The sequence below is a fragment of the Myxocyprinus asiaticus genome, chromosome 46 (genome assembly GCF_019703515.2).
Source record: "Myxocyprinus asiaticus isolate MX2 ecotype Aquarium Trade chromosome 46, UBuf_Myxa_2, whole genome shotgun sequence".
Classification (NCBI taxonomy): domain Eukaryota; kingdom Metazoa; phylum Chordata; class Actinopteri; order Cypriniformes; family Catostomidae; genus Myxocyprinus; species Myxocyprinus asiaticus.
In genome coordinates, this window is record NC_059389.1 from 10,352,140 (window position 1) to 10,364,374 (window position 12,235).

Consider the following 12,235-nt stretch of genomic DNA (forward strand, 5'->3'; position numbering starts at 1 on the left):
ACATTATACAGTATACTTTCATACTGTCCAGCCCTAATAGATGTATATGATTGTGTTAATAATAGCCCAAGTAGAACAGCAAGTATGACAGGGAAAAAGATGCAGAGCGTGTGTAGGTGCGGGAATGGTTCCGGGCTGTAGGGGTCAATGCCCCCACCGTGCCGTGTGGGGGTAATGAGTGATAGAAGAGGCAATAAGAAGATGAGGGGAGGTCAGTACTGACCTTTCCAATGAGCCCACGCGAAACAAGCCGACACACACAAACCGAAATGTATGCATGCACACACAATACCCACACACATATTCACACCACCCACATACAGTCACATAAACACATATACAAAGTCACACATTTGGTAGCTGTAACACCCCCACACCTATTGGCAGAGTTGTGCGTATGCACAATTTAAACACTCTCAGATCACATCCCATGAAATCATACAACACGATTTACAGTATAGGAGAGCTACAGTATAAGCACGCATGCTGTGCTGGATTAGTGTATGCAACCTCCTGGAAGGGTTGATATTTCTAAGGACACATTCATAGTAATCCATTTTCAGTTTCCTAATGTCATCTTTTACCAAAGTAAGCAGTAATGGAGAGTTTTTTGAAAACGCTGTTCCAGTGTGGATGAGAGGCGTAAATGTAGCAATCAAAACGTTTTCAAAAGAAAACTAAAATCACATACAGTTTATACTGGAGCCAAACACAGTTGTCAAATCTTTTTCTGAATTTTTAATCCTGTCCTGTTTGATTATTTATGGAAATCTCAACTGTCCTGCTAGAAACTGTGTGTATTAGGGCTGGGCAATATGTAAAAATTATTTTATCGATAATCGCCTTAAAAAACATTGCACTATCCGATTACATCATCAGCCCCTCTGCCGAGGGTCGGTGAATTTGTTTGCTTTATTGATTTTGCTTTAAAAATTTCATTCATTTATTGAAACACGAAAAACATCAAATACATTTCTAAATTCAAATTGCACTTTAAACTAAAAGCAATAAAATAACAAAGTGATAAAAAAATGTAATCACCTTATTTAAACATTTACAGTCTCCTACGGCTCCACTTGCCATCACACAAGCATCCGTCAACGATACCAGGTGGAAAATTACCAATAGCCTACAGATTAAGAATTAAAGACAATCATAAATGTAAAGATAATAATAATCATAATAATAAAGCCTAATAAATTCCCTTGTGTTCCCAAAAAAATGCTGCCAAATGTGTGTTCTTATCGAATTTGTGTTTGTATTGGATTTTGGTAATACAGATAATGCTGCCTAAAGAAAAGAAAATAGAACTACATTTTATGTTCAAGGTGAACGTGTCTTGTATTATTTTATGATTTAATCACTTTCGTCTTTGATTCTTTAATACAAAGATATATATTACTGAACCTGCAGAGCTGTATTCACAATGCATGACAACCGCATGGAAATAAAGCGAACTAAACTCAAAGCACCTCCCGAGATGATCTGAGATAATTTGCAGCATTCTCATAGATGACATTATTCTTGCAAACAGTTTTCAGACGAATAAAACAGAGAAAAATTTACATGCATGTGTTCCACATGACAGGCTCGCGCTGCACACCTCTGAACAAACAGCGAATCAGACACAAGCGGCTTTTCTTTTGTCTGTTCTTAAAAATAAAATAAAGTGTTTTTCTTCAAGCGCGTCTTTGTAATTAATAGCATTTCTTGTCATGTGTCATTCCAATACGTCGCCCGCCTGTTACAGGTAGATGAGCAAAATTACCTGCGCATGAATTACCTGCATTTGGACGAGGAGCTTGCGAACTGAATTCAGCCTCATAGCATTTTGCGGGTGGTGGGTGCTATTTTCACACCCCGGCCACTGTTTTATTTATTTGGCGACTTCCCATATCCATGGTTTTGCTATTTCCCAAAATTGTCGATCATCGTCTGTTCGCAATTGGCATCATGATCTTTGTAAGACATCGTCGATATCCAATTACATCATCCTATCGCCTAGCCCTAGTGTGTATGAATGAGTAACTGAAGTCAGGCCTTTTCTATTCTCGTGGTAGCCGTGAATAATGCCTATAAACTTAGTGAAGAGTGTTGAAGTAAATATTAAAGATGGTGGTGGCATCCAAAGCAGCAGAAAGCAGCTGTTTAACAAGGCTTATAAAACTCAGCGACCCTTAACAGAAGTTTATAAAAAAAAATTGCTGGACTAAAATATGCTACACTAATTTTACGCTGGTCAAAATTAGCTTACATAAAATTGGTTAAACTGTTTCTTGTTGTCATTTGGCATGTAATGTCCTTCGAAATGTTAGAATAAACCTTAGATGTACTAACTTGCAACAGATTTGTAAATGCTAAAAATTATATTTATAATTGGAATTAAAAGCCTTTGGAGGTTAAATTAAAGATATTTACTTAGGGGTTTGTAGGGATGCGAGCACACTGCCTGTAGCACAAACAAACTGTAAATCTTCGTTCTCATTAGCTGAGCTGATTAGAGCAGCCCTATGGTGCTGACTGGAAAGCTTTACCAGGAATGGTCCACATTCCTTTAAAGCAGTCAAGGGTTCAACAGAGGAAGGGGAAATTACTATGCTCTAAAACTATGTACAGAAATATACAAATCTAAAAGGAATATTACAGATTAAATACAGCTTTATCGACAGCATCTGTTTTGTTGTCGATTACCAGAGAAAATATTTCTGACTTATCCCTCAGTTCGCAAAAACAAAGAAAAAGCAGGGGCTTTACCAACATCAAGATTTTAGGTTAAAATGTATGTGAATGTATAAAGGAAGTTCCCCTCCAGCTAAATAGCATGAATACAATGCCAATATTAGTTATCTATGTGTAGTACAAGTCTTGGTTTAAATTAGTAAACTGATTATATGTTGGTAGCCAATGTCTGAACAAAAGGATTTTGTATGAACTGTAAGGTTAATGACAAAGTTTTTGAAGTCAGTCCTGAATTAACTGTGGAGTGCACACAGATGCATGGCTGGCACAGCCTGCAGTTAGTAGACATCACTCAGCGACACACAGCAGTGGGAGTTGGACATCAGGCAGGACTGGAGCTGGATCTGCCAGGCTTTGGTATTCTCAGGATATGTATCCCAAGGTTGATACAGGGAAACAAATAGAAGTATTCCATGTAATCTCTCAGTTATTATCAGGTCATAAAATCAGTAAACATGATAAGTATAAAAGGATCAATAAAATGTTGTTTAGAAGTTATAGGTTGTGTAGAGCATGTCACATTGCAGGACATGTCAACTTTCATGTCTACTACCCATGTACAAAAATACACTTACAATAGGAGTTTATTGGGCAACCATTGTAAGCTTGCCCCATATACTTCAATTGTAAGAGCAGAGAGGTCAACACATTTTTTGTTTATACAAACTAAGGGATGAATTTAATTTGAGTTAATTTTCTGTGGTCAAAAACAGAATGCCACAGAGCCGAAATACTCCTGTCAATAAGATCTTTACAAATGAATTTTTGATATTGTCTTAATTAGATACGCATATATTTTGACTGTATAAGACAGATGGAAGCTTCTCATCACCTACACCCAATTGCAGAATGCTGTACTAAATTTCAAGCATGTGGCATGCCTACATGCTTTAAAATTAAAGCTCTGACTCGTCTCTTTTGTCTCCGAGTAGGAGTGGAGTGCCAGCGACCCAAACAGCAGAACTCCAGTGAGAATGACGTGGAGGTGATCTCCAGCGGAACAGCAGACAGCACTGAACTCTATATGAAGGGCTCCACACCCCCAGACCTAACCCCAGACGTGAGCCCCACCCCCAGCCGGCCCTCCACACCTCCCCGAAGCCCCACCACCAAAGTTTCCCACCGCACCAAAAACGCCCGCTTCCTGCGGCAGAGCGCAGTGGATGAGGAGCGTGGAGGAACACAGGAGATCCAGGTGCTGATGGAGGGAAGAGGTGGTGGGGGTTCGGGTGGAGAGTACTTGAGGGCGAACAGCTGGAGCGAGGACAAGCGCCCCTCCCAAGGGGGCAGTAGTAGAGGGGGTAGCCGGGGCAGTAGCCGCTCCACAACGCCCTCAGTGCAGGATGAGGTGCGGGCTGGGGCAGCACGGGCCAATGGTCACAAGCACTCCTCCAATCACAAGCCTCGAGATCACAGTTTGTCCAATCACAAAGCCTTGCGGGACAGGAGAGATGGTCCCTCTGCTTCTTGGACCTCTCAACGGGTACATGGGGACAGTTTGGCCCACTCCCGCCTCCTAGAGCAGGATGAGGAGAAACTGAGCAATTATGAAATGGAGATGAGGCCGTTGCAGCCAATGGACTCCCATAATTCACAGAAGCCCTATGGGCACGGGGAGGAGTGGCACAGTCACGTGGAGTCACGTGGACATATGCTACAGCGACGGGGTAAAAATCGAGAGCGGGAGCGGGATGTCCGGGATGCCTCAGGGGCCAGGGATGCCCGGGAGGGGCCGGCCCAGGACTCAGTGCATAAGTTGGACAGTCTACGCGTTGGGGAAAAGCTAGAGGCTCGGCCCCTGCGTAGGGACCTCACACTTTCACCCCCACAAAAATCCCCACCTATTGCACTAGAGCACGATGATGAGAATCAGTCTCAGCTCAAAGTAAACTCGGTAAGTGATTAAGCACTACAACAGCAACAAACAGGTCTGGTGGTACAATCATGTACTGTCTGCGTAATTTTTAAAAATACTTTCAAATATATTTAACAGCCTTAAAAGTCATCATGAAATCAAAATGGACCCTCTAAGTTCTTATAATTTAAAAAAGGCCTGTACCACTAGTATCACCAAACGTCAGAAAACAAAGACCAATTGGAACTGCAAAAATAATAACTGTTTTCAAACAGGTTTCCCGAACATTCCCTTTACCTGCCATTGGTCGCCCAAATAGATAGTCCTGCCCCAAACTCACGCCAGTGGTTGACCCAATGTTGCTATTTCGGGCTGGTCTGGATGCCCAAACAAACAGAGCAATATTTTGAAACCACAGTGTTGAATGGATTGATTATTTATTAATGGGTTATTTATAATTGTCTTTGAATATTAAGCAAGAATAGTATTGTAACACAGAAAAAAAACACACATTTTAATACATGTTCCTGGTCTTATTGTGCACAGTCTTCCAATGAAAAATTATTGTCTTTATTATCTTTCTTTAAAATGTAAAGGTTTGCCCACTACTTTTCTTTTTCAGCTGACGTCACCAAGCCCTCTTATTTTTCAACCCCTCTTCTGGCTCTGCTCTGTTATGTAATGCTTGCTTTATATGATTCAATCAATTTCCTGATGAAATCAAGTCCCGCCCTACATTTTTATCCTGTTGAATCCTGTTTTTACTTGGTAATACTCCACATTACGGAGTAAAATTTGGGGAATTATGAAGTTGTGAATGCCTTTTTTATGGTGACTTTAAAATAAATAAATAAAATAAATGTGAACATTTTCCTGAATCATAACACCAATTAATTTGATAGTAATATTACATCATTTTAAATACTAAATACATTTCTAATTAACTGCAACCATTCCAGGCGCTTTTGTATGCATCAGTGCATGAGAGCACATAGGTAGGAAAAACAACCTCCACAAACACAGTGTAGGTGTGTGGAGTCCCTGGGTAACATGCGAGCCGACAACAGCCCAAGACACGACCTGACTACATATCCAAACTTCAAACTGTCCCCTTTCACAGCCTAGTGCTGTGCAATCTCTAGCTGCACTAAGAACACCTTGGTAACAGCAAATTGGCAAAGTGGCTCCTTCCACAATGCAGCTCTACATTGGCTGTCCCACACTCAGTTGCTAGGGAACAGTTTATGCCTTGCTCGTGTTGCAGCCAATCAAACGGTGAGAATGAGTTCCAGGAAGGAGGGGGTTTATGTTTGTATCTGCAGAGAGGAAAGCAGTGCAGCAGACTTGTGTAAGACAGGTTAACATGAAACAGAAACACATGCGCACAATAGTTTGCCCTGACAAATTAAACGTATGGTTAACCCAAAATTAAAATTCTATCATCATACACTCATGTTTCCTACAATGTTTAAAAGAGAGAAAAAAGTAATATGTGTGTGGAACAACAGGAGAGTTATTAAATGATGACAGAATTTTATTTTTTGTGTGAACTATCCCTTAAAAACATTGTCAACACTTACAAACATCTTTGTCGAGATACATAAACTACAGAATAGCTTAGCACAAGAAGAGGAAGAACAGGCCCTGTACAGCATACAGCTATCTGACAGTAATATAAAACATTTTGGGAGTGAAAAATGTACTGTAGTTGTTAAACCTGAAGACACTAAATGTGACTCTGTAAGATATGCTTGTCCTAATTCATTGTGCAAAATCTGCACTCATGGCATCTTCTCAACAGTGCTGCATCCGGTTCACTTGTCACAGCCTAATTTCATGCCTCACATGTGTCTTGCATGTGCAGTACGCATGTCCCTCTGCTCAGCGGTTGTAAACATTGTCCACGACGCACTTACATGAGCCCATCAATTAAAAACCGCGGTTGACGAACTTGTCTCTGTGCAAATGCACTCATCTTTACGAGGGCTGATACAATGCAGCACAGGCTCTCATTTCCATTCAAATAATACCACATTTCTACACTGAGCCGAAGGGAACGGAATAATCAGCTTTCTTTAAATATGCTCTGCGAGTGTGCAGATGTTTTTTGGTGGTGTTATCCTGTGAATCTAGGTCTAATATGTGTATGGCTTAATAAACCATTTTAAAACAATTTTGCACAACTGTAGCAAGTGGTATTGTAGCTCAAAACCCTGTTTTAGCCACAGATCATCCAAAGTCTAGTTTAAAAGAATCTTGTTCTTCTTCTTTCGGCTGCTCCCGTTAGGGGTCGCCACAGCGGACCATCTGTGATCCGCATATTTGACTTGGCACAGGTCTTACGCCGGATGTCCTTCCTGACGCAACCCCAAGTGGCTGGGGGACTCTCACTCACACCTACGGGGCAATTTTACAGTCTCCAATTCACTTAACCTGCATGTTTAGGTAAGATGGTGCCCCCATAGGGAGTTGGAGCCCTACACAGACTTTGTAATATGTGTATAGGGAGCGGCGGTACTGATAGCTACCTTCAGCCTCCTCAATCACAATTTTTGATTTTAATGCATCTATTCTTCCACTACAAACTCTTCAGACATGTTTGTAAGTTCTTTTCTCTGGTTTGTGTGCAGCTATGTTGTGTATTCTGTTGTTAATATCGCTGGTGGTCCTGTTGAAGCGAAACAAAACGAGTTTTTGCTTAAACACCACATCTTACGCGTTCTGCGTATCTACTGTTGCTCTCATGCAAAGAGCTCTAAATCTCACGTGCAGACTTATGAATGAGCACAGGAGATCAACGGTCAGTGAACATTTGTACTAAATAATACATTAGATTTCAGTTTGTTTCACACCACACCTTATCGTATGCTTTCATAACAATCATGAGTCTCATGGAATAATTTATTAGACTTCTGAATTATACTTTTGAGTCCTTTTGAAGAGGTGGTCACCATAAACTGCCATTGTATAGGACATCACTGAGCACAATTTATTTTCACAATTTCTCCCATTGTGTTAAGAAAAAGAAAGAAAGAAAGTCATATGGGGTTATAACAGCACAGGGGTGAGTAACAAATTACTGAATTTTCATTTTTGGATAAACTAATTCTTTAAAGAACAGAAGGGGCCAGTCAAAATACATTTTTGTGGTAATCAACATTATGCCATTGAGCTTAACTTGTATTGAACACGGAATATTCCTTTACTGATCCGGTTGCAGTGGTTCTCAGGTTAACAGTTCTGGAGAGAATGATTCTTAAAAAATATATATTTAAAATGTTTTTGGTGGCAAATACTGACGTTTTTCTTCTTTCTCTGTTTTTCACTCAACAGGGCTCCAACTCAATTCTGGTTGTCATGGTGATTTTGCTCAACATCGGAGTCGCCATTTTGTTTGTCCATTTTTTTATTTAAAAAACTCTGCATTGCCTATCATTTCCTCTTGTTCGGCTATACTCTATTATCAAATCATTTATCATGACTGATATGGTCCGGGCCTGTTTTTAACAAACAACCAACTACTTCTATTTATGTCACAGCACGTCAATATGCTGAGGATGGCAACTCAAAACGGGGCTCAACGGTTCTGTCTGCTTCTCTGTCTCCAAAGAGCTATTTTTTTTCCTTTTCTTTGTTATTTTAAATCTGAAATATAGACTTAAAAGCATCCTTTTAAACTTCTAGTTTTAACCTATGTATTCAGTTACTCATTAACGTTGTTCTAAATTGATATACTTGTTTCTTTTTTATTTCATATTTCCTTACTTGCCTTTTTCTTGACAATGCTGGTGGCTTTGTTTCTGTTTTCATTTGGGTTTAGTTTGTATTTTGGGTGCTGGACTAATACGAATGGTGGCTTTGGTGAGGCAGGGTGTGCAAGGTGGTGTAAGGGTTTAAAGGGCAATCACCATCGACATCTTATCATTTGACGGCAACGTTACACAGTCATGATATCAACAGGTTCAAAGTGATGGGAAACGGCCCCTGTCTAACCCCACCTACCTTCCTCTTGCACCACTCCTAAGCATTGCTTATGTTTCTCCATGTCCTCACATTTGTGACTCACCGGAATCAGACACCAAGTGTTCCTCTCGTGTCCTATACACCTTCAGTTCCCCTGTGTGGTACATCTCAAACTACAGTACAGGTGGGGCCCAGAATGTCATGGTCGGCCAGAAAAGCTACTGCTAAATGAAAATTCAAGCCGTTTAATGATTTCAATTTTTTATAAGTTAGTTTCAGTCCTCTAATCTAACTGGACAAGAGTTGTTCCAGAAGTGCTGATATTTAGTAGTAGGGCTAACAACTCAAATTCACTTGCTAGTAGAAAATGTTTCAAATGTCGAAAAGCAATCTGGCCAACAACTGCTACAAAAAAGCTTAAGCACAGCCACACTAAAGTGGGTTAGTAAAAGTAAAAGTTTGGTTATCACAGAGGCAAAGCACCACCAATGTATCAGTATCTGTAGTAGTGGATGTAACCCACATGCATTTGCAAAAAAATCCAAAATCCGAAAGTTCTACGATCTGAAAGGGCTTCATCATTAATCTTCATCATGAAACATTTTCTCAGCAGAATAAATCATAACACACTTTGAGTGATTTATCTTTCTATAAACAGGTTCTGTGTGTATATGATTATACTGTGCATTCAATAAGGCATTTCATCTTTTGAAACACACTTCTCAATTTGAGCTCTAGACAGGAGAATCTCATGAAACCTATCTAGAACATGCCTGGGTCATATTTCAACCCAAATTTTAAATAAATATTTTGCAAAAAGTAAAAAGACAAGTAAGCACATTTTACGCAACCACGAACCCATAATTTTCATTACTGCAATAAAGTATATTTACTGTTATGTAATTGTTAAAATCAGTATAAATGTACAAGAAGTACTACCATACTGTCTAAATACTAAGTAAATTAAACACTTCATAATTTTATATATATATATATATATATATATATATATATATATATATATATATATATATATATAGTCACGGTACAGTAATGAAAATCTTTTTCCACATTATGGTAATTAGAATGCTGTAAATTGTCATTAAAGTAATATCACAATGTTAAAAATAATTACATAATATTAATAATATAATTATATATATTTTTTTCCTTTTGATTTTGGAGTGAAATATGACCAGAACATTTTCTTGGGTAGGTATTGTGAAATTCATCAAGGCAGCATTTGTGTTATTTGAACATTGTTTGAATGTTGTATTAGGGTTAGCACATGCCATTCTGTGAGGTCATCAATATATTAAACCTCTTAGTGACTGCCTCCTCCCCACACACTCTCTTTGATGAGATCACGAGAACGTGCTAGCTCCTGCCGACCTCACCATGAACGCCTGAAAGCCACATGTGCGATGCTGGTGTTCCCGACCAGACATTCAGAGACTGTTAACGTTTTTTCCCAACTGCTGCTTTCAAAATAAATATTTAAAAAATACTTTTTTAGCTATTTGCAAGACGTCTGAAAAAATGCCGACTGCCTTGTTTTCTAAAAGTAAAAGAAAAAAAAACAAGTTGCATGCAAAAGTATGTTTTAGTTTTGTATAGATAATCTTATCGGGGGGAAAACATATGGAAAAGTCTGCTAGTTTTGGACTGCAAATATCAATTCCATTTGGACCTAAATCAAAAACGTGTTATTGGACAATGCCATGATACTCTACGTAGTGCAGTGGTTTTCAACCAGGGACCGTGGCCAATTAGGGACCCTTAGTAAACTTCCAAGGAGGTCTCAAGAAGTCTTACACCCTGTCTACACCAGACACGAGCGGCATGACACGGCAAAAGCAAATTGCTCCCATTAATGATGCTGTCTGTAATGGATGCGCAAGTCGTGTTACTTCACGGCGCAACATGTGCTGGCGCTACTCCTGCCAACATGACAATTCAGTGTAGACAGCATCAAATCGTTGTGGTGAGACATCGCTTGCGTCCGGTGTAGACAGTGTGTTAAAATGTATTTAAAATCAATTGTTATATTGAAATAATTTAAATGCTAAAAACTTTAAACCTCACTGACATTTTTTTCAATGCTGCATTCAACAAAATGTGTTTATTTCGTCCCCTCAATTGTTGGAGGATCTAATGTCTGTTGGAAAACTCAGATTTTTTTTTTCATACTAAAGGAATGTTGTGCAAAAAATGTTACTAATATTATGTGAACCTCAAGAAACATAATACTTTTTTTTTTTTTTTTTTTTTAAAGGCATGTCATCACCCCTTTCAAGGAATGTTCTAGGTTCAATAAAAGTTATGTTTTATGAACAGCATCAGTGGCATAATGTTGATTACCACAAAAAAATTTATAACGATTCGTCCCTCGTTTGTTTAAAAAGCAAAAATCATGGTTACAGTATGTCACTTACAAAGGAAGTAAATGGAGCCAGTCCATAAACATTAAACGTTAACATGATTTTAATGTGATAAAATCACTTACTAACATTATCTGTGTAAAGATAAATTGAACATTACAACTTCGTTGCCTTGACAACTTAATGCCGGCAAACCCCGCAAGTGATGTGAATGTGGCTATACTACGACTTGTGGCTATGTATACTTTTAATACAATGTGCATAATAATGTTTATCGACTGGCCTCATTCACTTCCATTGTAAGCAACTTACTGTAACCACAATTTTTGCTTCTTCTTTTTTTAAATAAACGAGGGACAAGTCGAAATAATCGACTGGAGCTTAACTTGTATTGAACCCGAAACATTCCTTTAAGTCTCCTTTAAATGTTGACCTCAGAAAAATATTGAGATCAATGAAATATCGAATATTGACTTCGATGGGGTCCTTGGAGTTACAAAGGTTGAGAACCACTGACGTAGTGGGTCAGGCCTGATCAGGCATGCCAATGTCCTCAGAAGTATCTGTTATCCTGAGTAGAATGCTTTTTTGAGGTCACATAAAACAGGTGTAGGTTGTAGCATCCAGCGGCCTTTCCGCCCAAAATCCGAACCGAAACTAAAACAAGTGAAACAAACAAAGATGTGTTTTGTTTGTTTTTCTAGTCAGCAAAGACTCTGAGATGTTTTATAGCATGTGTGTATGGGCTTGTACTCTCTCCACCCCCCCACCCCCCCATACTGTCCTCCGTGGCAATGATTCATTCACAGTTTGTGTGCTCTCTCTCTCTCTCCCTCTTCCTCGCCCACCGTGCTCCCTTCCCCATATTTCTGAGTTTCTCTATCCAGCCGGAAAAAAACAATTAGACCAAACAGAAAATGTACAAATGATAACTTATGCTGATGTGAAGGAACGCAAGCTGGGGCCAAATGTATGGAGTCGTACATTGGTTCAAGGGATAGTTCACCCAAAAGTGTTGGCTTGAGTTCCTGGGTTAGGTTGCAACTGATCGTGTGATGTGGTGATTGTACACGCTGACTGGCACACTTTGATAGCACAACGGCTGTATATGACCAGAGATGGTGGGATTCCAAAGGGTCTTTAAAGCAGGAATTTGCTGCAGTTGACCCATACCGCCGGCTCTTGTACCGTTTGACCTGGATGTATCCGTCAACCTATGCGCCTATAGCATGCCCAAGCATGCCCAGTTCTTTTAACTCTCTCTCTCCTTCTATCATTCAGTTCTTTATTTTTCCTG

General features: G+C 39.4%; 1 protein-coding gene across 3 annotated transcripts in view; it reads left to right on the forward strand.

Moving 5' to 3' along the window:
* Positions 1 to 9,427, forward strand: part of LOC127435899 (junctophilin-3-like) — a 40,756-nt gene extending 31,329 nt beyond the window's left edge. Inside the window, exons 4-6 of one of the 3 annotated variants that reach the window (XR_007896310.1) lie at positions 3,672 to 4,633; positions 6,882 to 7,039; positions 7,928 to 7,988. Coding sequence is in view for 2 of the 3 variants with exons in the window: in XM_051689693.1 (XP_051545653.1) it covers positions 3,672 to 4,633; positions 7,928 to 8,008 (1,043 nt within the window). In the remaining variant the exon portion in view is untranslated. Of the gene's footprint in view, positions 1 to 3,671; positions 4,634 to 6,881; positions 7,040 to 7,927 lie in introns of those variants that run through there. The other 2 variants (XM_051689693.1, XM_051689695.1) reach the window with 2 other exon arrangements.
* Positions 9,428 to 12,235: the final 2,808 nt, after the last annotated feature.